The sequence below is a fragment of the Stegodyphus dumicola genome, chromosome 2 (assembly GCF_044657685.1).
Source record: "Stegodyphus dumicola isolate Sdum_Otavi_A_Nest chromosome 2, ASM4465768v1".
NCBI classification, from domain to species: Eukaryota; Metazoa; Arthropoda; class Arachnida; order Araneae; family Eresidae; genus Stegodyphus; species Stegodyphus dumicola.
The window spans coordinates 45,540,708-45,568,514 of NC_140769.1; the positions used below are offsets into that span (position 1 = coordinate 45,540,708).

At 31.8% G+C, this 27,807-nt stretch overlaps 1 protein-coding gene across 1 annotated transcript in view; it reads right to left on the minus strand.

Annotated features, from left to right (window-relative positions):
* LOC118199043 (uncharacterized) overlaps positions 1-27,702 on the minus strand; it is a 75,154-nt gene extending 47,452 nt beyond the window's left edge. The window contains exons 1-3 of the mRNA XM_085809843.1: positions 27,332-27,702; positions 15,302-15,506; positions 5,769-5,885 (exon numbers count right to left, since the gene is read on the minus strand). Coding sequence (XP_085665969.1) covers positions 5,769-5,885; positions 15,302-15,482 — 298 coding nt within the window. The 5' untranslated portion in view covers positions 15,483-15,506; positions 27,332-27,702. The remainder of the gene's footprint in view (positions 1-5,768; positions 5,886-15,301; positions 15,507-27,331) is intronic.
* Between the last annotated feature and the right edge of the window lie 105 nt (positions 27,703-27,807).

Below are 27,807 nucleotides of genomic sequence, written 5' to 3' on the forward strand. Positions count from 1 at the left end.
TAGTGCACTTTTTTTGGCAACAAGATCAGTACAGCAGTTAGCCAAAGATGAGAAAATGACTTTCCATTAACATCTTTTGTATTGTTACAAGATGTGTACATGGACGATGTCTAAACATGAGTTAATAGTCTATATAAAGCTACAACCATTCAACAATAGCTTATATCTTTGTTAGGTAGAGGAGGCATCTAGCTTTACAAATTGTCAGCAAATAATTAGTTCCATATGTGTAATGAGATTACAGAATCTGGTTATTCATTCACTAATGATACTAAAGCTTAAGGTATACTTTGGAAACCACTAACAGATTGCTTTAGGTTTATTTGATTATAGATCAAAGTGAAGTAGATACCAGACGAGCTGTGCTATCTCAAATAGCAAGAATATTTTATCCTTTAGGTCCTACTGGTCCAATCATTACAAAAGCTAAAGTGTTTTTTCAAAAATTATAAGTGTTAAAATTAAATTGGTGTGACACTCTTCCATTAACCCTCTCAGCGTTACGGCCGGAAAATTCCGCATAGAAGGCTGCCTTCTATATTCATTATACATGAAAATTTCTGCTAGTTTTTAAGGTATCTGATTTCGGTTTGGATGTATATTGGAAGAAAAGGAATCAAGGTACAAAATGAAAGAGTCATTTCTTAATTAAAATCAAGAAAATACCACTTATTCATGACATTTTGAGAAACTTTGAAATTTCAGGGCTAAACCCGTAACGATCAGAGGGTTAAAGGAAAATGCTAAGTGGAAAAGCTTCTTTAATTCCTTAAAGGCTGTAAACCTAATCAGTGTTTTGAGATGAGCATTGAATGAACAGCCTGTGAGGGTAGAGTTGCATGGATTTGCTGACGTTTAGGAAGTGGCATATGGAATGGTCATCTATGTAAAATCCATTCATTCTTATGGTAATTCTGAGGTTAAACTTCTCATTAGTAAATCTAGGGCAGTGCCTCTAAAGTATATATTTAGACTGCATCCCAAACTCTGTGCTGATGGAAAGAATTATTATTAATCATAGTATTAGGTAAACTGATGAGAAGGGGTCCTTTAAGTGCATTAAAACTAGAGGTTTCTGAAACCTTTTTCTGGACAGACAGCACCATTGTACTGGCATGGTTAAGGAAGGCATGTAAAGATCTCAAAACTTTTGTTCTTAATCGATTATTGATCATCTAAAATCTATCTGTGGTTGAACAGTGGCATCATGTCCCTTCTAAACACAACTTTGTGGATCTCATATCGAGAGGTACTGATTTGGTCAAACTTAAACCGTGTGAACTGTGGTGGTGTGGTTCCTCCCATTTCTACTCTAGCCTGTGATGACTGACTGGTAAGATCATGTCCCTGTGGAATCCGAGGAACTCTTTCTTCATGAATTAAAACCACCATTAATAAGTGAAATACATGCACTTATTACCACTTCTGAGCCATGTCATCAATGAATCTTCATCTTACAACAAATTGCTAAGAGTGAAATATATGCACTTATTACTACTTCAGAGCCATGTCATCAATGAATCTTCATCTTACAACAAATTGCTAAGAGTAATGGCTTGGTGCAAGAGATTCTCTTACAATGCATTCTCGCATAAACACCAGGCATCAATTGACATCCAGTGAAATTTCTGGTGCTTTATTGTGTATTGTGAAAAATGTTCAAAGGACTTAATTTGTGACAGAAATCCAATGCTTAAAGAGTGCTCCTATTCCTAAAGGTAGTAAACTATTGAATTTGCATCCATTTTTGGATCATGATGACTTACTCAGAGTCGGGGCAGATTAAAAAACAGTAACTTAAGTGAAATGAAAAAACGTGATGGTTCTGCCAACTAAACAGAATTTTACTGTAATTTGGATTAGTCATTTTCACATTCTTTAGTCTAATGCCAGAACTGAAACAACACTATCACTTATAAGGAGTAAATTTTGGATTGTTTCTGCAAGAAATGTAATTAGAAAAATTATATTCAATTGCATAATTTAAAAAAGGTAAATTCCAAGTCTGGGCAGCAAGAGATGGCTAATTTATCAGCTGTGAAAGTGACTATATCTGGAGACTTTGCTAGAATAGGTCTTGAATTCTGTGGTCTCTTTGTGGTAAAAAAATTTGTAGGTAGAAGTAAACAGGTAAGAATATTTGCATTTTTGTTTGATTCACTATGAAGGCCTTGCATTTTGAAATTGTGAATGATTTAAAAAGTGCAACACTTATAGCAGCACTTCAAATGCTTCTTGAATACTGAGTTTGACAATGGTTGGAATACACGGCATTGTACAATAAATTTTGCATTACATTACCAACAATACAGTACACAATATACTTTTTTAATACTTTTTAATATCAATAATGTCTTACCGTGCCAAAATTCATCAATTTTTTTTGAATTAGGAAACCTCTATGTTACATGAACATTTGTTTTGTATAGCATTTGCCATTATCTGCAGTTTTATGGATCTTTCCTATGTCCTATAACAGATTACCCATGGATATGCTTTATATTCTCTTATTTCATGAAGTAAATAAGGAAGGGTAAACAAAAACTACTACAGAAATGGCCAGAGAAATAACAAATGGTTACAAATTATATATATATATATATATATATATATATATAATCAAGAAATAACAATTAAATCAAAATTAAACCATGAAAGGGGGCAACTTTCCAATATGAAATATTCAAATCAAAATTAACACAAAAACCATTCAATAAAATTAATAAAATATATTAAACTGATTTAAATATTAAATAAACTATTAAGTATTCTGTAACACTTTATATCATCTTAACTTAAAATTTTCTCATCTTTTGCTTATGTACTATATAAATATAAGAAAGAAAAAGAAGAAAAAATATTTGCAGAGATTACCTTAGCATGTCATTTTGTATGAGTGTTATACATATAATATACAGTCAAAAGTCGTTAATTCGGACACCCATAATCCAGAATGATCTATAATCCGGACCTCAAAGCTAAAAACTTTCTGCGCATGCGCCACGTTGACACATGCGCATAGGCATTTTACGCGTGTGCGCAAGACATTTACGACTGCGCATATGCGTTTGCGCAAGCGCAGAATACGTTTTCGTGTGCGCGTTTAATACATAACGGACAATATAAGCTAAAATTATCTAATTATCTATTTCAGTTAATGTTGATGATTGCGTTGTTCCTCAATCTTCGAACTGGATCCGGCTTATTACTTTTTTCAGACTGTAAGAGCAATTTTATAAAAGTAAACTTGAACTTTCGATTATGTCAAATAGAACTTCCGATGCTGGAGCTTCCAAAGGATCTACAAAACGAAAGTATGTTTCAATGTCTATCAAACAAAAAGTGGAATTCCTGCAAAAAAATGGATAAAGACATGAAGAAGGTGACAGAGAGGTTAGCGAAAACGAAAAAATTTTGATTGACAAGTTAGTCGGTATTCTCGGCACAGCAATTACGGGACTTGAATAGCGGAACTTTGTAACTGAACAAGAAATTATGTCTGTTTATAGAATTAAAGAGAAAGTATTGTCACATAAAACGAAGCAACTTAAACAACTTACATTAAAAGAAATGTTTAATAAAGTAAACAAATAAATATTAAGCTTTTTTTTTTGTAAATTTTGATACCCTTTAGATCATAATTGTTCTCTATTTCATAAATTACGGTTTCATATTTTTAATTTTGTAATTTCTGCATGCCATCTTACCAGATTTAAACTGATGATCTATAATCTGGAAAAATCGATAATCCGGAATCGCCGAAGTCCCGACGAGTCCGGATTAATGACTTTTGACTGCATATAAATGCTCAATTCTTTTTACAACATAAAGCTATGAAAAAAAGGCAGTAATGAATTTTTGTTATGCTAGGGTTTAATTACTTATATCAGGTTTCTCCAAATAAAATTCTCTTTTATTAAGCAATAGAAATTTGCTTTTTTTCTGTAAGTGAGCATAATGCTAAATTGAATTTTTATGAAATAAAATTGTTATTCTTTTTATTCCATATTTGTCAAAATTATCTTTCCTTTTAAAGTTTCATTATTATTGGAGATGCTTTGTCATACAGAATCTTTCCCCCCTTGCAGTGGTAATTTTCAGAATTGATTTTCTTAGAAGTCTGATAAAACATATTAGACTAAAATAACAAGGAAGGTAACTCATTGAATTGTTCCCCATTATTTTTCATTTAAAGCTTTAGTATCATTCTGGATAATCTACTGGTTAGTGGAGGATGACTTTTAGTTTGAATTCTAAGGTGCAGTTCAAATCCTGTGAAAGGTCTTATTATTTGTGTGTATCCTTGCTCTATCCTTTTTGTGGGTGTAATATTGGTGGCCTACTATGATTCACTCCAGAAAAAATATTCTTGTTAATGAGATGGCTAAATGACCAATGGATCTGGCCATCTCCAAAAATGCATTAAGTTGCAGGTACATTTGATGTTTAAAAAACAAAATAAATGAATTTTTAAAAAATCTGAAAGAATTCAAATTTTGACATCACACCACAGGGTTTGTTAATATCTCTTATACTCTCACTGAGCTCCTAGTTTACCACTCTGCTCTAGGACACACTCTTGCTAATACAAGTCTTTTTCATACTTTTAAACCACATAAAACTCAACAGCAAAATCACAAAATTTTTACCAGCAGCATATTTTTAGAAACCCAATACAATTTTAATGCATAAATATATTTTTTCTGTCTTTTTCAGTTCATCATGACAATTTCAGTTTTCATATTTAAACCATTTTACAACTTCATCTTTTTGTTATTAACTATTTGTCTTTTTAATTCTATTTATTAAACATCCCTTTTGTCACAATTCTAAAGATATGCTGCTTTTAAATATTTATAGCTCGCAGCCTAATTGGAGGCTTCTCTAGTAAAAAACAAAAACTGCAATTAAACTGGGCATCAGCGAAAAAGGAAAATGCTATTCCAAGGGGAAATCCGAACAACTAATGTTAGAACACACATGCCAGTCAGAGGAGAAAGTTACAGAAGGTGCAAATATTGCAGCATAAAAGTAAATTAGAAAAGTACCAAGGTGTTATGTTCAACATGTCATGTACCATTCTGTGCTGCTTCGTGTTATAAATAAAAATTAAAATTAAAATCAGTAGAAGTAGTGCATTTGGTTATATTTATATCTGTAATCAATTTTATATTAATCATCAATTTTATATTATACGTATATTTAAATAATCAAGAATAAATAGTTTTCATCAAAAATACATATTTATTTGTGATATTTTTATAATTATGATTTTTTTCTTTTGCATAACTCACTAAAATGCCATTGCTTATACCGGGCGGTGGTAAATATGTTACCACCCCTATTATAAACAACAACAACAGAATTCCCAAAATAGTATTTTTTATCATAAACGAGCTACTTTTCCCTAATAGTTGCATAAAATATGAATTTGGAAAATAAATGGCCTGGGCCCGATAAAGGGTTAATACATGGCAGTAACATTTGGTGACGATATCCGTTTGTTTGAAATGTTATATGAACAAAAATGTATGGATTGAAACTAATTTTACCTCTGGTGTTTAAATTAAATTGATAACACAATAAAAAATAATAATATTAGAAATTAATTTCACACACATGTCTGCTGACGCATACAGATCACAAAAACTGAAGGAAAAAAAAGAATTTCGACATATATATTATTTAGAAATATATAATATTTTAGGAATATATATTAAGGAAAGGTACACGCATTTCAAAATATCATTTAAAATAATACATAATACCTAAATATTCCAGATGGCTCAAAGCTGCAAGTCCTTCAATATTCTCAATAAGATTATTTGGCATTTCTAGCTTTTTTAGATACGTAAATTTCCATAAATCAGCAATATTGATTAGACCTATATAAAAATATATATAACAAAATATATCAATATATATATAGATAGATAAATGATGCAATCTTTAATGCAGATTTAAGTATTTGTTATTTATTAATAATAAGATGAAAATTCAGAAGTTAGGTATTAATTAATAAATATATAATTAACTGAAATCAGCATTTAAACTTAAGCAAAAAAACAACTTCATTCTGGTGCAGAACTGAGATTAAATACAGACTTAAAGACATCAGAAAAGTTTTTCTTCCTTAGCAGAGGAAAAAAAAATTCAAATAAAAGAAATGAGAGATATGTATTGAAAGTAATAGAAAAGCAAAGACAAAACAAATATACAGTTAGCTGTTCAGAGAAATGGTAATGAAATATGGAAAATTTGACTGCAGATCAGTGGAAACGGGTTCTTTGGAGTGACAAATCAAGGTTCACCCTTTACCGTTCGGATGGCAGGGTCTGGGTCTGGTGTCTACCTGGAGAACGTCTCCTGCCAGAATGCATTGTGCCAACAGTCAAGTTCGGCGGAGGTGGAATTATGGTCTGGGGGTGTTTCTCCTGGTATGGGCTGGGACCCTTGGTCCTTATTCATGGTAAGCTCAACTCCGATGCCTACTGCACTATTTTGGATGACAATGTGCTTCCTACGTTGTGGCAGTTTTACGGGTTGGACCCCTGTTACTTTCAGGATGACAATGCCAGTTGTCAAGTTTCGATGTTAACCAAGGCTTGGTATGGTGCCAATAGAGTTCATCGAATGGACTGGCCTGTCCAGAGTCCACACCTGAACCCTATCGAGAACCTCTGGGATGAGTTGCATCGCCGAATTCAGGAGTGTACTACTTGTGCAAAATCGGTGAAGGAACTTCTATGTCTTCTTCAAGCCGAGTGGAAGAAAATACCACTAGTTGTCATACAAAGACTTGTGGAAAGTATGCCCCAGAGGGTCCACGCTGTAATTACCTCTCATGGAGGCTCTACCAACTATTGATTTTGAATAAAGTTAGTTTTTCTTTTCTATCACAGGTGTCCAAATACTTATTGGTAGTCAGTGTATAACAATTCTCTAACACATGTAATTTGACAAAAAACCAGACTTTTTCTAAAATAACATCCCAATTTTTTTCCATATTTCAATTCTATGACTCAAATTATGCCTAGATATTGAATTTTGTAATTTTTGGTGAGACATTTATGGAGAAATTTAAAAATTTAGCTTGGCTTCATTGTTTTCAGTTTGCGCCAAGAGTAATTCACTTGGCGAACTTCTTAATTTATAGCAACCTATTTTCCTTTCCTTTTTCTTCATTGTGTATGAGTGGGAAAAAAGTCATCATGCATACTTTCAAATAATTTTTAATAAAGTGCATAAACCACATTTTCATTATTATTGCTTATAATAAATATGCCAAGTTTCAAAATGTAAACTAACATATATCTTAGAAAATTTTGAATACAAATGTCTAATTTTTTGCAGGTATGCTTAGAAATATATCTACGTTAAGATGACATTAAAGCTTTTATACGGTGTAATTCAAAATTTTTTTCGAAAAATTTATAAAAATTATTTAAAAATCAAAATTTAACCCGTAACAGGGGAAGTGAAAAAGTTGAACATAACAGGGGACGTGCGGTCTCAGAAACCACGCATTTAAAAAAATTTTTAAAAATCGTCTAATTAAAATATCATCATGATATTTCACTTAGATGTTCTTTAAAAATTTTACTCTGAAAAGGAAATATGTTTTTACACTTACAAACACTGAAAATATGTTTAGTGAAATTAAATTTTTCCCAGAAAATTTCCCCATAGCCTTAAATTTTTCGATGAAAATCATATGCTGCACTAAATTCTATAAAACTAAAAATAAGAATGCATCTATTTTGAGTTAACTATTTTATCTATATTATTTAATATTTAAAGCAAATTTTAACCAGAGAAAATTGTGTGTAGCACAATACAGAAAAATTTTGACAGTACCTGAAATATCAGTATCTCACTGATTTTCTGATAGTAAGCAATTTAGTTTTCATCTTCTTTAGCACATTCATTGCATAACTTTTACGTGCATTCCAAACAAACAGGGTCTTGGCAAGATAATATGCTGTATTTCTTTTCTTGCTTGAGGGGCACAGATAACATGTTTTCCTTGATTTTAATTTTGCTTCTTTTGTGCACTGCTCCCCATCCTTATACTCAGCTTCTTTTCCTAAAATCCGCTTTATCGTCAGGCGCAATTCTCGATTTATTCTTCGATTTTTCACTCTTGTGTGTAGTAGTGGTTGGACTAATTCTCTCGCTAATTCTTTCAAAAACACCATTCTGATCATAACAGGGTTTTGGTTATAATTTTGGTGCAAAATGTATGCATTTACTGTACTCATATCTACTAAACGGTAGAAAAGAGCCATAGGCCAACACGTTGTTCTCCTACTACAGGAATGGACAGAACATTTTTCATCTAAAGCATCAACATCACCTTTGGTCCTGTTATAAAAAGCAATTATTTCAGGTTTCTGTGTTTCCGAGTCTGTTTCTATCGCATGATGCGATGATGACATCAAAACTACTGCTCGCCTTTTCTTTGGAACAAATGAAATCAAGGTTATGTCCTTAGTATATCCATGCAATGTTGAATTCTCTTTTCTTGACTTACATGGAAGAAAATCTTTCGGAATTTCTTTTTTATTTTTTTTAACTGTTCCAATGTATGTCAGTCCATTTTTCAACAATTCTGTGGTACGTTCTATGGAAGAAAACCAATTGTCTGCTGTTACATTCCTGTTCATATTAAAAATTAGTTTGCTCAGAGGCAGAACAGCTTGACTTGGTTTGCTGAATTTTTTCCAACTCTCTTCTACGGTAATTCCATCAGAATCTTTTCTTCAATAAAGGTATGCATTGTAAGCATAATTATTCCGGGCATCAGTCAAATACATAACTTTTAATCCATATTTCACAGGCTTTTGGGGCATATACATTTTAAAGTGACACTTTCCTCTGAATCCAACAAGCATTTCACCAACGCAGACGCAAGTGCCTAATGTGTATGCTTTCTGGGAGTTATAAATGAATAAATTCATCACTTCAGAAATAAGTACTGCCAGATCAGATTTCTTTCATTCTTCCCTATCATCTGTAGAAATCAAATCGCAAATTTGAAAGTAAAAATTTAAAACGTTTCATTGACATAACTGCACAAAAAATATCGCGGCCAGTTCCATCTGTGGCAAATAAGCATTCAATATCTTCATGATTGGATTTGAAGACTGTTGTGTAAATAAGTAAACCCAAAAGAGCTCTCAGTTCATCAACACAGGTGTAGTCAATTTCCCCTTTAATCGAACCACACATATTTTTTATTTTTCTTTCAATTTTTAGATTTGTCCATTTCACAATTATGCTTAAAAGTTCGTCAGTAAAAAGTAGTTGCCATACATTTTTTGGATCTGAATTATAAATTTTTCCGTAAGGTCTTAGTTCAGGAAGTCTTACAATATTGTGAGCTGGCCTTTTAACTTTTCAATTTGGTTCAACGGATGACCATTTGAACCGATTTTTTTCCATAGTAGTATTTTACGGAATTAGTTGTTTCTAGATCAGAGAAATCATTGCTGTCAGCAGAAAATTCAGAGTCTGTTGAGTGGGCACCTTTCGCAGAAATTTTCTTCACAGTCATCTTCTTCACTAAAATCACTTCCAACTTCATCTAGAATTTTTTTCAGTTCTTCTACATAACGCGGATCAGAAGGATAAATGAATCTCCGCGGACCTAACTTCAGAGCCATGTGTTTACTACTGCTGAAAAAACTGTAACACTGAGAGGGAGGTGAGGTCTCGCAGGCCGCTCTAGAAGAATTTCAACAGATACACATGCCAAAGCATTCCAATAAGAAGGGGTCAGAAAGAAGGTCACGAAACGTGAAGCTAAGAGAAGAATCCATTCAATTGGACAAAGCATGCAATAGGGGTGATGGGAGGAATATGTGGCGCGATCCGTCAGACCGCCGAATAGGTAAATTTTATTTGGAATGAACCTAAATTTCGAAATATGAAAGGAAGAATCAAAATAAGTTTAATAAAAAAAGAGATATTAATAAATATACATCAAAATCAATTAACATTGAAGAGTTAAAATTTTGAGAGCTAATTTTTTAAAACTACTTGTGCGACTTTTACAGAACTTGGCAGTTTGGCATAATTTGAGTTATATAATCAAAATATGGAAAAAATTGGCATGTCATTTTAGAAAAAGTCTGACTTTGTGTCAAAATACAAATATTAGAACAATGCTTTATATAAATCTAATACATATCCTAAGTTGAGCTTTCGAAACATGAAAAACGCGGTGACCGGAAAAATGCACGCAGGAAAAAAGCCCACAGGAAAAGTGCCCATACAGAAATATGTCCACATAGGAAAAAACTCACATGGAAAATTGCTCATTTAGAAATATGCTTACATGGAAAAAAGCTCACACAGATATATGCTCACATGGAAATAAGCCCACTGGTAAATAAATACATAGAAATATCCTTATATTAATTAATCGATTTGAACATCATACACCTACTTGAATTTTTCAAAGAAAAAATTACCAAAACATCTACGGTATATATCAAAAACTGTATAACTTTTGTGTAGATTTAATTGCTATATAAAATTAACAAACGGGCCGTTTTGAATTAGGCAAAAAGGCCTGTTTCGGAAGGAAGGAACGGAGGAAGGAAGAAACATGAAACAGAAAATACAGCGAAAAATTATTACAATTTTAATTGTTAAAAAAATAAAATAATAGTAAGTGTAAGTTACACATTTTATAATATAAACATTTAGAAGAATAAGCAAATAGAAATAATTATTTTATTTAAATTACGTAAAATACCTTGTAATACATAAATCCTGTATATTTCACAGAAACTTATAAGGTATTTCTCCCACCTTCTTAGCATGCCTTCGTGGTGTTGTGGTCTGCACGCTGGGCACGTATTCCAGAGGTCCATGTTTCGATTTTCGGCAAAAGCTTTGCTCATTTTTCACATCTCCTGCTTCCAAAATATCTAATGTCTCTACAGTGACGCCCGAACTAAAAGGATGGTGGATGATGATTCTCCACACCCAGGATTTGGCGATTGGGTCCCCTAAAAACCCCAGTCACCCTTTAAAAGGGGGGAGTATATAAGGTATTTTTTCTTGCCTTCGTGGTGTAGTGGTCTGCACGCTGGACACGTATTCCAGAGGTCCGTGGTTCAATTCCCGACGAAGGCTTTGCTCATTTTTCACATCTCCTGTTTCCAAAATACTTAATGTCTCTGCAAACTTACTGAATATTAGCTAATATACGTAAATATCTAATTTTATCATCAATTTCATCATAGTTTCTTAATGATTTGCGATTACCAAATGTAAGTTTTTATATTTTCTTTTCTTTTCTTTTCTTTTTTTTTTTACTTCAGTATGCCTTGTATTTACAATAGCTAGTAATAAACGTTGACAGGCTAAATCTTTTTTCAGTCCGTCAAACAAAAACCACATACTAGGATGGCTACAATTAAATAATGAATTTAGTACCTTATGAAAGCTTTCATAATAATTTGTTGTTTTAGGAGATTTTTTTAGGGCTGCTTCATACTGATTCCACACTTTGATTGGAAACTGTGGTTTTCTATAACTTTTTTGGCTCCAAACTTAAATAACTACATTCAAACATCAATTTCTATAGATACAGATCAAAAGTACGCAAAAATAGAGTAAATAAAAAACAAAAATAAACTATTGCCAGTTACAGGTAAAAAAAAAATGTCATGCAGGCGGCAGTGGTATAAAATATTACAGTATATGCAAAATTTTACTATAGTTTTCATTCTTTTATATACCGCCCCTGAAAAGGTTAATACTATGAGCATTGGTCCAATAATTTTTTCAAATGATCAAATAATTTTTCTTTAGTTCAAGTAGGTGTGCGATTTTAAAATCTATTAATTATTGATTGATTAATTTAAGGATATTTCTACATATTTTATTTATCAGTGGGCTCATTTCCATGTAAGCATATATCTATGTGAGCTTTTTTCCATGTCAGCATATTTCTAAGTGAGCATTTTTCCATGTGAGTATTTTTCTACGTGGGCATATTTCTGTGTGAGCTTTTTTCCTGTGAGCATTTATACTTGTGAGCATTGTTCCTGTGGGTTTTTTTCCTAGAACCGAGAAATGCATGTTGAATTTCATCAATTGGCTCAGTAGAATGGGAGATAGAGCCAAAAGTCGTTAATCTGGACTCGTCGGGACTTCGGCTATTCCGGATTATCGATTTTTCTGGATTATAGATCATCAGTTTAAATCTGGTAAGATGGCATGTAGAAATTATAAAATTAAAAATATGAAACCATAATTTATGAAATAAAGAACAATTATGATCTAAAGGGTAACAAAATTTACAAAAAGAAAAAGCTTAATATTTATTTGTTTACTTTATTAAACATTTCTTTCAATGTAAGTTGTTTAAGTTGCTTCGTTTCATGTGATAATACTTTCTCTTTATCAGAAGCGAATTATAATGACGAGGAATTTGATTTAAATCAAAGACGGAGTACATAGAGATGAAATACTACATTTAGTAAGGAATTATAAGCGAAATAAAATAAAAACATATGCCCTGAAGATAAGGATAGTGCTGACAGATTAACTTCCAATACATTGCACGCCGCGGCCTTTCGGCGTTTTCCCGTCGGGCCGCAGAGCAGCGTGAAATTGATAAACAGATTTCGGAATGGTTTGAGAAACAAAGGATATGCCTTTATCCATTTTTTGCAGCAATTTTCCTTTTGTTTAATGGACTTCTAAACATACTTTCACTTTGTAGATCCTTTACATATTAGTAAATACATATCGGAAATTCTATTTGACATAATCGAAAGTTCAAGCTCACTTTTATGAAATTGCTCTAACAGTCTGCAAAAAATAATAAGCCGGATCCAATTCGAAGATTCAGGAACAATGCAATCTGCAACATTAACTGAATTAGATAATTTTAGCTTAGCTTATACCATCCATTATACATTAAACACGCATGCGCAAATATATTACGCACATGTGCACACACATATTCGCAGCCGTAAAAGTCTTTCGACGCATGCGCAGAAAGTTTGTAGCTTTGAGGTCTGGATTATAGATCATTCCGGATTATGGGTGTCTGAATTAACGACTTTTGACTGTATTATCCCCCCTTTTTTGTCTGCAGTGTACATGAAGATAACAACAGTGAAAAAAAAGAAGGATTTGTTGAAAAAGATTTAGCAATGTTCTTAGATTTTTAAATTTTATTGATTGATTGCTCTTGCATTGAACTCTTAATACACAACTATTTAGAAAATGGCTGTTGCTTCCCATGCATTAGCTTGGTGAAAAATTAGTCAACAAAGAGCTGGTTATATTTTGATGCGGCTGCAGATAATCAGAAAGTACCTAAAAACATTTTTGATGAAATAAAATATGACTTAATGAATTTGTTTTTCAATTCCATAAAAGGAGAAATTTCAGGAAAATTCAACAGACAAATCCCTACTAATGACATCAAAATCAATTCCTGATGATGATACATCAAACTGCAGCATCATTCCTAAAGAGCAACTGTGTGAACAGACTGTATTTGTGTGACATTTGTCATCATTTTATAAGCTTTATATAGTAATTTTATACAGTTTAAAAAGCTTGATTATAAACACTTTAAAATTTTGTCTTTGACAGCAAGAATCATTCAACTGTGATGCGATTTACAAAATAAGCAATTTTATTCTACAGCAGAAAAAAATATTAAAAAAACCCACAGAAATAACTAGCTGGAGGAAGTAATTATCTTCTACTAAAGTGGAAGAATTGGGAGAAACAATTTTTGAACTCATTTCATGTTTATACTATTTTCTATTCTATTTTTACAATTTTATTAGCCCAAAGGGCATTCGCCCAGAAGGGCTATTTATTTCGTTTTGGCATCTTGTGTTGAAAATTTTAAATGACCATTTCACTTTCCAAATTGTTGCCACCAAATATTATTGCCCTGTGTTATATTTAAAGAAATTAAATAATGAAGAATCTGCACAAATATATGCATGTTTCTTGCATTGTGATAAAACAGCAATACTTAAAGCCATCAAATTCTGAATAACGTAATCCTCCACCGAATATAGGCATCTGGAAACCCTAATTTGGAATTTGTTTTATTACCGATTTCGTAATACTTTACCGAATTTTTGATTAACAAACTCATGGATTTCAAAGCGAGCAATAGCAACACTGTACAGAAGAAAAAAAAAATTTTTTTTCTCTAGTGTGCAAGACTGTGTATTGGGAATTCTAAAGATATGCTCATTTTAAAATTATTTTGTGATATTGCTGTTGAGTTGAATTTTATGGTTTAAGTGTGAAGAATGTGATATCTAATAAATAAAGGTAACACACAGAACTTTAAAAAAAGTCCCTTTGGGCAGAATGTAAAATCTGAAGGCTTTCAGATTTTTTTTTTTAATCTTTATTATTATACTATACATAACTATTTTTATAATTTAAGAAGTCTCACTTATGTGCTTGCAATAACCTGTTTTAGGGTAATATGTATTACCCCAAATATATGTGTGTTATTACACATATATATGGTGGTATGAAGAAGATCCCAGTAACTAAGAATCATGGCTGGAATGCCAGGGACAGCGATAGCAGATAGCTTGACTCTATTGTGCAGTAGACTGGAATCTTTACAAAGCACAAGCTTGATGATTAAATATATTTTATTTCTGAACCTAAACAATTCTTTAGAATCACATTCTGTAGAATTCACTCCACAATGGAAAATGCAATTATTTTTAAGAACTGCAGAACAGCGAACAGAGTTTAACTAGGTAGCAGGTGAGAAAGTAAGTGCATATAAAGCAGCTGAGCCTATAAATAATGTCGGCTTTTTTGTTTTGATTAGTCAAGAACTTTCCATGATCCAAATGATGCCACAATCCCTTGCAGGGGGAATGTATCTATGCTAAAATTAGAAGTTTACAAGGTTATTACCAATTAAGTTAGTAATTTATTTCAATTCAGTTTCATTTGTTAATAATGTTTCCTTCGTATTTTATCTGTACTCATGTATTCACTATGAGAACTCTGTGACATCTGTGAATTTAGAAATATTCTAAAACTGAATTTTTATTCATATCAGTAACAAAAATAGAAAACAAAATTGAAAAAAATTAAAAAAGAATAGAAAACAAAATTGGAAAAAAAAAAAGGACACCAATTTATAAAATTAACTCTACATAAACCTAAAGACAGTGTAGCAAAACAGAATCTCCCCCCCCCCAATGCATGCAATAACCTATTTTGAAATTTTGATGATGAATGGTAAACTTGATTGTATTTACAAAAAGTAACTCACTATAATTTTCAAAATTCAAAGACAGTACAAAGCTTGGATGAAGACCGTCTATTTTCACAAGCCTGTGTAATTCTGAGACATCCAGATCCTCATCTTGAGCTACATGATTAACAATTTCCTCTTCTAAAAATGCATCTGTCATGACTGTTGGTTGATGTATCGAACTTACTCTATTCCCCATGCTTTATGCAGTAGTCAGAATTACCTGTTATAAAAAATTACAAAATTAAATCATTTACAAGTTTTTGTTTTAAATTATAAAATAAGCCTTTCAGAAGGTTACTTATTAATACAAGTAATTAACAATTATAGTAAGTTATTAATACAAGTTTTTTAAGTTACTTATTAAATACAAGTAAGCTTAAATATTGATCTAGCAATTTTCCCTTCAGAATATTCAGTAGATCTTTAAGAGAAGTGGAAGGAGAAAAAAAAAAAAAAAAAAGAATCATGGATTACCTAACTGCCAAATGATAAAGGTTTATGCCTAAATTCTTCTAAGATAGAGCTATCATTCATGCTGAAAGACTGTAACCATAAAATGATATTATTGTACGACTACTGCAGCATTGAAATGGCACTACAACAAAGCATCACATTACAACAAAGTTTTTAGATCAGATGCTGGTACAAAAGTTCACTTATTCCTTTTCTGTTAGCAGATCAGTGTTTATTTACTGTTGGTAAGGGCCGTTCCTAGTAGGGGTGCAGCGCAGGCAGCCCACACTGCACTGAGAAATGAATCACACAGCAATATCTAAACATTCTTTTCTTTTTTTTTTAATATTAGTAATTGACTACCAAACAGCATGGTAACCTTTGATGTTGATGATTACAGATTTCTGCTAATTTCCCTACAAAGTATTGACAGGAAAAACTTAACAGAAATGTTTTTCTATATATAGGGAGGTGCTTGGGCAAGAGAAATTTAAACCAATTTTTGAACACTTAAGGTAATATGAGATTTGTAGAAGTAAAGGCTCCACATCCAGCCAAAGATTTCTTCACATTGATGATCTATGAAAAGAATTTTGGATCCACAGAGACTGTACCAGGCTGCAAAATATCTAGCTCCAGTCCTGGTATATATGAGAGTTTATTCATTCAGGACTCAGATAGCTTTAATCATGTGTGGGAAATAGGTGAAAGTATCTTAAATAACTAAACTAATACACACTTAATATTGTCTGCGTGTGACAGAAATAAGACAAAATTTAGCGAAACATCTCTTTAGTTGCCAATTTCATGATACATAAGTAACAGTGTATAGCAGATGCTAGTTAAGCTTTATAATGATACTGCAAATTTGAAGGTATTCAGATATCACAAATAAAGAGCAAAATCTCCCAATTAATGAAATTTTAAAAAATGTGTAGAAGGGTAATAAATGAAGATGATATAACAGAAGTTTTTCACTGTGATGACAATTCCTCAATAATCAATCAACTAACGAACAGCGAAACCTGATGTATGGTTCTAAATCTAGAAAATATTACTACCGACAGTGGCAGAGAGGTTGTTGAGAATAAAAAAATTTCGATAACAATTTAGTGGTATTTCTCAAAATCATAATCACAGGACTTAAACAAAAGAACTTCATAAGTGAATAAGAAATTATGCCTATCTGTATAATAAAAAGAAAGTATTAGCATAAGAAACAAAGCTAATTAAACAACTTACATTGAAAGAAATGTTTAATAAAGCAAATATATAAATATTGAGCCTTTTGTTTCTTGTAAATTTTGACTCCCTTAAGGTCATAAATTGTTTGTTATTTCATAAATCAGTATTTCACATTTTTAATTTGAAAATGTCTATGTGTTATTTTTAGTATTGATCCTAGAATGTTGGTCACCCATATGCAAAGTAAAATTGGCTGCCTTTTCTTTCACACAAATATAATATGTTTGATAATCATTTCGCCCCCTTAAATCAAGTCACTCATGCGCTGTGCACATGGAGGTAGGAAAGGGAGGAGGGGCCATTCCGCGCTAGAAGTGAAGCACTGCTTTGAAGCTTGGGTCACCAGACGGGGTGTTTCTTTGTTTACATTCAGAAGCTCGCTTGACAAGATTCTGATAGTATTTCGACACACCACAGTTCCATAGAAATCGAAAAAGGGACACTCTCGCATGAAAGAAACATTCATAGTGTGATGGATAATAGCAATTTGCATAGTTTACTGACATTTACGCAAAAATCACATCTTGGTTATTTTTCGATAACTAACAACAGCGATTTTGATTATGAATTTGTTTTATAAAATTCCAAGCTGTTGCAATACAAAAATATAGATTTTAAGAAAAATGTTATGCTTAAAGAATGAAAAATACCTTACGGTACATTTAAAATTGTATACGTCTTTCGATACCCTTGATAGAGTATTCGCTACTTTTATTTTATTTTCCAAACGTCAAAATGTTTTAAATAAAACAAATTTTTTTCACATCCATATATTATTGTAACATGTACCTTTTAAAATTTTTTAGAGAAGAGGCTTTACTGCTGCTCGTTTTAAACCCATCGTTTTAATTTTATATATCTGAAAAATAATCACTTTGGGCTTACACGTTTTACTTATTTGGGTTAATTAAAAATAAAATTACCATCAAATGCTGCAATCCTCGTCAAAATTATATGTATGGGTATTTATGCATGTGCTTGCAAAAAGCATGTATCTGCCTTTGACAAAATACTTAAATATTCATTAAATTATTTATAAATGTATTTGAAATGAAGAATTTATTCACTTATAAACAACTGTGAAAGTACTGTGAAGAAATCTAATGATTAAATGTATCTAATTTATAATGATTATAAATGTTATCTAAATATATAATAACCTTAACTTTGAGTTGTAAACATAAATTGAAATCCTGTTGACAAATACGTTATAAAACTATTTAAGCAAGAATTGTTCGTATTAGAAAGCAATCTGTTAAAAGGTATTGTAAAGCAAATGCTATGAGATGCGCACTTAAGAACGTAATAAAGAGTTTTGGAATATGTATTGTTGAAATGAAGGGTAAAAAAAAAAAATCTGATAAGTATAATTAAAAGAATTATTCCCCTTACATTTTATAATAACTCAGTTACAAGTTTTAAATAATACTTAAAAAAAAAATTATTTTATTCCCTTTCAGAAATGTTCAGAGAAAGTCAAATACTATTTAATACCTATTTAATTATTAGGAATTAGCGAAATACTTATTTAAAGTATTTTGCTAATTCATAATAATTCTTTAATTTAAAATGAACCGAATAGAGCATTAATTATAAATTGACTTACATTTTTCGATTTAAAAGATGCCTCAGAAGCCAAAAAATCATGTCATATTTAAGAAAGTATTTTAGGAAGAAGCTCTATAAATAGAAAAGAAATAATGCATAATTTTAATATTAATAATGCAATAAACTTTGATCTTAATTTTTGTACCTTAACCGAATAAAATCGAATTACCTTAATTTTTTTTTCTAATGTAATTAACGAAAACTTGTGAAAATATTTCATTCAAATTAAACCATTCTGAGAAAACTGTCCTGTGAAAAGTATAGCATTTAATTCCGTTCAGAATGAAATGTTTAAAAATATGTTGTTTTCACATACATTTATATGTATATTTGCGATGTAATTACAAAATATTTACACCCGAACGCGTCAAATCCCATAGAACTCAATGGTAAATGACCCAATGTTTTGGTCACCACGTAGGGATTGCCGGTGCTTCAGAGCAGGGTACGGAGAAACTTGTTTAGGGCGACTCCTTCTTACTTCCTACCTCCATGGCTGTGCACCATCTTGCCCCCTACTACGATCAGTCCAAGGTTATCTTACTAGATTTAAACTGATGATCTAATATCCAGAAAAAGCTCAAATCCGTAATTTCTGAAGTCCTGAATTTTTTTTTACAGAAATATAATATGTTTCATAATCATTTCGCCTCCTTAATCATGCGCTGTGCACCATCTTGCCCCCCCTCGCTACGATCAATCCTGGTTATCTTACTAGATTTAAACTGATTATCTAATATCCAGAAAAATCTCAAATCCGTAATCTCTGAAGTCCTGAAGAATCCAGATTTCATATTCACATTTATGAATTGCAGTATTTATATTTGTTTCCTTTTATTTATTTCAGATTAACTAAAACAGCCACTCATTTCAATGATGCTGCATATAGTTTTAGCATTCCAATCTCGAGTTAGTTTCTGCATTAACATTTAAGTTTGATGCCAAGTGGAAGTATCTTGCTGAAAAGTACCAAGAAGTTCAACTATTCAAATCTTAGAACAGAAATCTTAGAACTAATATTATTGTTAAAATGAATTTGTTAACACTTTAGAAAATAAATTAACATGAATTCACAAAGCTAAAACAGGTTGTGCTGCAAATAAAACAATACTTTCTGATTATCTTCACCTCCTTCAAAAAGCCTTTACGTGACAATACAAGATATCACTAAACAATATTTATGTAGCAACAAGTATCCCCTTCCAGATGGCTTTCAGTTTCTCTGGAAATTTTGGGCAGTGTGACTGCAGATTGATCTCTCCTATGAAAATTTCAGCATTTAAACATAGTAGTGGATCATAACTGAAGTAGCCCTTTAGCAAAATCTAAAGACTCAGCAATCTGGATATGTAAAGTATACTGTGGTTCTCTTGACATCACGCACTTCTTTTTCACTTCTCATTTTAAGACTTGGATGCCAAAATTCAGCAAATCTCTGACCTTTTTTCCCAAAAACAAATGAACGTGTGCATGAAATTAACAGCAATACAAAACTAAGAAGGGTGCGTCTTGAATGGAAAAATGGAATTTAAAAAAGCATAGGCAGCACTGGATGTACTGTTGAAATAGATGTAAAGATACCCAAACAAATACTATTTCTCTAGAACTCTGCAGTGAGTTCGTGAATGGTCTTTAAAGTAGGCAATATGATTGCACTCTTTTTTATAGTAGACAATCTCAAGAAAATTAGAAATTACAATCATTAATAATCAGAAATACATTAATTGACATTTTATAGTAATAATCAGAAATAATAATCCATAAATAAACCAATAAAATCATATATATTAAATATCATAAATAATAAACCAATAAAACCATAAATGAACTTTATGACAGCAAATGTTTAATGCAGTCTCATATTTGTTTGGCAAGGTAAACAATGTTTATATTAAATAACCTAACACTTGACTTAAAAACATATCTTAGACTTAAACATCACTTTTTAAGCACTGAATGCATTAAATTGAAAACAATTCAGTTCTTAATTAAAGTAATTTCTATTTTAATCTACATTCATATTTAAAGTTCTTAATGTTCAACATTACATTCTTAACAGACTTGAAATTTTAAAATGATAAGCTACAATAAATTACAATTAATGAGCATGAAAACTGTAAAATAAAATTATAAAAAAGTAACTTATAATAATAAGACCACATCAATATGGTTAAGGTTATTTGAAGATGGCAAAGTACATGAGAGCTATCTGTCTAAAGTGGAAGCCTTTGTGGAGGACTTTCTGGGGAAAATTGGCTCATGTTTCACACAAACATACAGTTAGCCTGTTCAACTGGACTCAAACTTAGGACAAACCATCAGTATTCAATGATCTCAACAATTCATCCACTACTGGAGCTTTAAACTCACATTGAAATAAATAGCTAATTTTATATTTATTATTAAAAATATATAAATGTTTAAATATTGAAATAACTAATGATTTGTAATAATCATAATTATGAAACATACAGATAGATAATAAATTATGGCAATAAAAGTCAGGGATAAAATTTTCCCAAAAGAAATAAAACATTCTTTTTGTGCAGAAATATTTGAATTTCTCAAGTACTTACCATATCTAATATGAATATCAGTTCATCCCAAAGTCCTTGTGTGTTTTGCCATATTTGATTACACACATGCACAAACCATATTAAAAAATATCCTAACATACTGACTACATAGTATAAAAATTAAAAAGCATATTAACAGACAGCATAAATTATTCAAAAAAATTTTAAGATGATTAGAAATGACCTTCAAATAAAAATAGTCTTATTTAATTTTCAGTTACTGCTTCAGGAAGAAATGACATTGCCTTTAAAAATATCTTCCAATAAATAATCAAAGTTAGCTCAGAATTCTAAAAATATTTTTCCAACATTACATAAGGTGCTTATAAATCTTGGGACTTCTTTGAATAACTATAAAGGTCTTGTTCTCTTAGGAAGCATACACTATAGGCTTTAAAAAAAGACATCTAGTCTTGAAGAATTATTATCTAGTCTTATTGAAGAAGGGTATATAAGACCCTTTTATTCAAACACAAAATTAACAGTTACCCAACTTGAGTTTACAAAAGCCAAACACTTCTGGCTTAACAGAAATACGTGACACTGAACAAATTCAAATGTAATAGATTAGACTAACGGCTCACAGAATAATTAAATGTGCAGGAAAGGCTCTGGTTTGTAGAAAAACCAGCAAGACAAGCCAGATAGAAGCACTGAATGCCACAGAATCAAATTGCTAATAATCACGGCACAATGTGGCCTGGAATAGGTAGACACACTCTAAAACTAGACACACTCTAAAACTAACTTCCAAAACTCTTGCTTAAATAGCATTTCTTTCTACCTTAACCTGAATAAACACTCGCTAACTCATTTACATTCTGGCATGAAAAGCGTGGATGAAAAGAGAGTGATAGGAAGGTACTAAAACTTAAAATTAACTATTAGTTAAAAATAAATAGATAAACCTCACATAACTTATTACATAAAGACAGGATCGGTGCTATTCTGCTGCCTAGCGCAATCGCTGTGGGTCCTAAATTCTGTTGCCTGGTATTCTGTCCCTGAATTCTACAAATTCTGTCACTCCTCAAGTATACTGCTCAGAGCATCAATAAATTCAAAAATTTTGCCTGCTCTGGGGAGCCTTATGTGAAATTTTCTTCAGTGCCCTCTACTATAAACAAAAAAATAGCAAAATTGTAATAGAATATTTCATGAAAGATGTTTTGGTGATTTAAAAAAACTTTATTATTCAGTGTGATACCCCTCTACATTTGGCTCCCTCCTTAAAACCACCCCTTAGTCATATTTATACTACCTGAAATAAAAATTAAAGTACATTAAAAAGCCTGACTATTCAGAATACTCCAGAAATGCCCCATTCCGAATATGTGAAAATTTCGGATAGTTGAGCATATACAAAGAGCATTTCACGATAGAAAAGCCATGAGAACGAAGAAAGAAATTTCTGGGTTAAAATCATAAAAAACAGTCATCTTGTTTATTACCAGCTTGAGTAACAAAACCTACATTTAAAATGATGTAAATTTAAAAAAAAGTGTATTTCGTAGGTCTTCAATATATGAAAGTAAAACATCTTATCCAATTATAAAATGCCGTCAACCACGAAAGTTGGCAAAGTTCCTCAAACTTTGTCCCATTCATTCCAATAGAAGCTTAAAGACAAAATATCATATTTTATGTAATTAGAATAATAAGAGTCACATCAAGGATTTATCGTAAAATCTAATTCGCAATTTTTTATGTTTAATTGTCATTGCTTATTTGTCTTCAAATAAAGTTGCACATTGTGGCCATAGAAACACATTTTTCCTTATGCAGGATCCCATAACTATGAAAATAGTCCATGCTGTTTCATACAATGGAGATTGCAAATTGTAACCATTTTTCAAACTGTGAGCGGAAGTGAATAAATAACAGTTATATATTCTTTAAAAAAATTAAACTGGCTTATTAAGAAATTATGTAGTTACATAAAACTAAAACACATTCCGAAGGAGAATATCTTAGGATTGCATTGTGACATTATGCTACTACATCACTGGCATTAAAATCACACTATTTGGTAACAGTTTTTGTTTGAGAAAGTATGTTAAATTATAAAAGTTTTGCCCAAAATGCATTTAATGGAACCGAAAAGTCTTGTTATTCTAGTAACTGCTAAAGTTCTTATATTATAAAAAAAAAAAAACTCAAAGGCTGCAAGTTAACTCCCTTGCTTCCACTTTGCAATACCGTAAAGTTCCAACGATGCAGTTATTTTAGTAATTCCAATGAAACTTCTAATTTTGTTCTGCCATTTGTTTTTTGCTTTAGTTTTAGAAAGACTTTTTTTAGTTACAGTCCTTATTAAACATACTGGAGATCATAGTGATCGTGATAGCCAAACTGAATATGTATTGTAAACTTTGAAATTTCTTATGTGTTTGCATGCCATAGTAACAAAGACATAGTAAGGAGAGTTCCCATTACAAGTTCTTTGATAGTAATTCCTCATGTTTCCTCTTCTGTGAGGTGTATTCTATTCCAAGGATGAATTCTTGGAACAATATGCTGGATACAATGGTAAGGGTGCAAGCAATGTCTTCTGAAGCAGAACAATGTAATTCTATTAACATTTTAGAAGTTATCAGCAGGGTTTTGAGAGTCCTATACATGTTTATGGTGATGTTTTATCACCATTAGAATCCATCAGAAAGTCATCACAAAGGCCTAACAATCACAAAAACTTCAGGTAACAGATCAAACGAAATCACATCTCCAAAGAGCTAAATATTTAAACATTAACACACATCAGCGGACAGCAAACATCAGACGTGAATGGGGGGAAAAAAGGCGAAAAGTAAGCAGCGAGTCTAGATGGAAAAATTCAAGATTTTATCCTCATGCTACGGCGAGCACATATGCATATCGCTCAGCAAATATAACCAACTGTAATGATTTCCGCCATATGCTTTATGATGGTTTTGCAAGTCTCCCATTTGCTTAATTTTTTTGAAGGAATGATTTAAAAAAATTAACTTATAAAATGTTTTGGTTACTTGAGCTTTTTGGTTAGTTCAATGCCAAATAGTCAGGCTTTTATTGCATTTTTTAATCATGCTTTATGCTGTAGAAACTACAGTCTGTACTGACAGAAGCAAACATGCTCATTAAAATTATCAAATTTGATTTTTTGCAGTCACAGGAATATAGAGTTATCTTTTATGTATGAAAAATGAGTCCAGAAAAGAACAGCTTATTTTAAAACTTGCACTTGAATTACACATTTACAGTAGTCATTACCCAAAAAATTCATAGGCAGTTATAAAAATATCTGGTGCTCTATAGTTATAGCGACCGGATTAAGAAATATATACATGTATGCACGTTTATATATATGTGTGTGCATATAAACACGCATATATGTACATACAGTTTTTACAGCCCACATACACATGTCCACATATATACTTATGTACTTACATATATACATGCATACTTCAGCACATACATCCATACATACAGGTATACACACACATTTCTGAATGCAGTCCCGATAACAAAAAAGTACCAAATGTCAAAAAAAAAAAAAAAAAAAAAAAAAAAAAATTAATTCAATAAAATTAAAAAATATTAACAGCTAAGCAATTCAAATACAATGTTCATTATAAAGCAGTTACAAATTTTTGCAATTTTACAGTAGTTAAACATTACAGGCAAGCAGTTTGCTTAACTCTCTCAGTGCTATGGCCATAAAATTCCGTACAGGAGGATGGCTTTCTTATTCATTACGCATGAAATATTCTGCCAGCTTTTATAGTATCGAATTTCAGGTTTGATGTGTATTGGAAGAAAAATAATCAAGGTACAAAATGAAGGAGTCATTTTTTAATTATAATCAAGAAAATATAAACTGCTCAACAATGCAAATGCAACACCGTAAAAATTAGGAAGTCACAGTATTAATAGGCATATAAACAAATCAGTGGCGTAGCTAGGGTGGGGCAAAGGGGGACATTTTGTCCCCGGGCGCAGCATCCAGGGGGCACCAAATTGATGCTACGAAATTTTTTAATGGAATGTTTTCCCATTTGGCACACATAAAGGGGTGCAAATTCTTCAGTTGTTCCCGGGCGCTGGAATCGTAGCTACGCCACTGAAACAAATGAACAGGCATGTTAATCATACACAAATGATAAAAAAATTCAAAACATCTCTATCTATTCCGGCAAAAAAAAAAAAAAAAAAGATTGCCATGCACAGAAATACATTTATTTATATGTCTTGGCATTCTATCACCGTTATTGATAAATGTCTGAGGAATGTTTTGCATGCTGCCAGAACTGCGCATATAAAGCATCAAAATTGCCAAATTTATATCAAATTACAAATAGCTCACCAATGAAGTCTCACATGGGAGGAAAATCCTGAGATGCAGTAGGCCACAGTAAAATATAAAGTCCACAAAAGCACACGTACCCCAATATTATCACACTGAACACTGGCTCACAGGCGTTCTTTACGAATGAACCCAATTCTAGTGCAAGTGGTTTCTGATGATTTAAGTAGACATTGCAGGAACTCTACAGTTAAGCATGTTAGATTCAAGTTTATTTGCAGTAAGGTAAGTATTATTACACATCATTGATCTAAACTGGCAATCCACCAAGCAGAATTTCTGTTTTGAAACTCAAATGATAGCAAGTGGTAACACTTGCTACCATTTGAGTTTCTCATTGTTTTTGCAATCACTGAACTATATAATGTCCAACAGTGCTAATACTTCAGTTTAAGTCTAGAATGATTTGCCAGAGTGACAAATTAACATCTCCAATTTCAAGGATTCTATCCGTCTTCACTGGTGACTGGCTGCATGTTGATGAATTTGGAACATCATGCTATCAAATCTCAAAACTTAATTCGATTTCTAAAGTCTGATAAAGCAGGAGAGGAAACAGATGTGTTTGATCAGGCTTTTATGTTATATGTTACTGATTGGAGTCAGACACTTAAAAATTTGATCATTTGCAGGTCAGCTAACCCTTCAAATTTTCACCTTAACATTTTTGATGTTGCAATTTCAGCATTGAAAGATGTAATAAAATATATTCTCAATAATCTTCAAAACTTGAATTTGTAACATTCTGGATTGTCATGTTCATGTGTAGCATAAAAAAGTAACTATTAATTATTTTTATTTCACATACCATCTAGCCATTATTCACCATTCATTATTTTTTTTTACCTATACACTAATGATATAAAGATATTGGTACTTTCTTGTTATAGCGGCCCCCAAAATTGAATCGATATTTAACCAAGATGTAACGTGCAGCTAAGTACAAGAACACATGGCGAGATATCTCGATCGATTAGTGATTCAATTTTGGAGGCTACCATAACAAGGAAGTACCAAGATATTTCCACATAATTAACTTTGTACAAGAAGAAACCATCCTCATTCTCCAGTTTGTAAGCTAATGTGTCTAAACCCTAAATTTTATTTTATAGAAAGCATCTGATATTCTTGTTCTAATTCCTGGATGCTAGTCATGGACTAATAAATCATACAGCTTTCTAATTCCCTAAATAAGAAAGGTAATTTTGAAATACACACCTAAACAATATCAAAGGCCCAATGTCCAGATTGCAAATCTTCAAAACTATTGTTCGAAGAAAAACATATTTAAAGTTTGTAGTCTTACTCCCTTTCCTCATCATGCAAGCTTAACCATCATGCACCATAACCTTAACAGCGATTTTTCAAAAATAAAAATTGATTAAATAGCTTTTTATACAACTTGTCATTAAAAACTTTAGGCAAAGCTTCTTTTCCACAAAATTCTTAATAGAAATTTCTGACGGATCAAAGAAAATACAGGTTATTCTTGAACCATATACACCTTTTATTTATAATTATCTTTTCCCCGTTTACGATAAAAGCATAAAATAATAACATTGTATCTCATATCATTGAACTTAAACACAGCGGAAAGAATGAGATGGTGAAATCACAATATCGACAGCTGTACCGAAATTAGGTTTAATAGTAAAATTCTGCAATGACAAGAACTAAATATTGCCCACAAAATTTTCGTCTGCTTAGTTTTAAGCACAATTCATTTGTACGTATACTTGTTCTTACGTAATTATCCTATAAATGGCTTTAAATGATGCAAGAAGTTAAATTTTAGTACAAAATTTTAAAGGAATATACCAGCTACTTCAAAATTTCCGCGCAGAATTCTGCGTGACACTGCGTCCAAAGATGTACGAAAACACAGGAAGTAAATAGTTGATGTTACACTTGGGAAGCTCAATCGTTATTCTGGATAAGGTTGGGAGGTCTGGTTCTTTTTTCCTGCCCCCATACAGAAAGGATAGACAACCTCGGAAACGAAACGCCGTAATTTTAAAAAGTCTGTTTGCTAGATTTTCCTTTGCATCGGCGATATGATTGCTCGTGTGACTAATAATAAGAAAATATAGTTGTTGGCGACGGCGGCAGATGAGAGTTTTATTTCCAAGGTTGTGAAAATGAAAATCGTATTATCCGCGATCCCGTTTTCCAGATGGAAATAATACGCAAGTGGCAGATTCATTTCTAAGTATAAATTTAAATAAAAATTTTCATTTGTAAAATGTTGGTGTAGGTTCTCAACCAACCTGTTTAATTGAATGAGGCCTCATTTA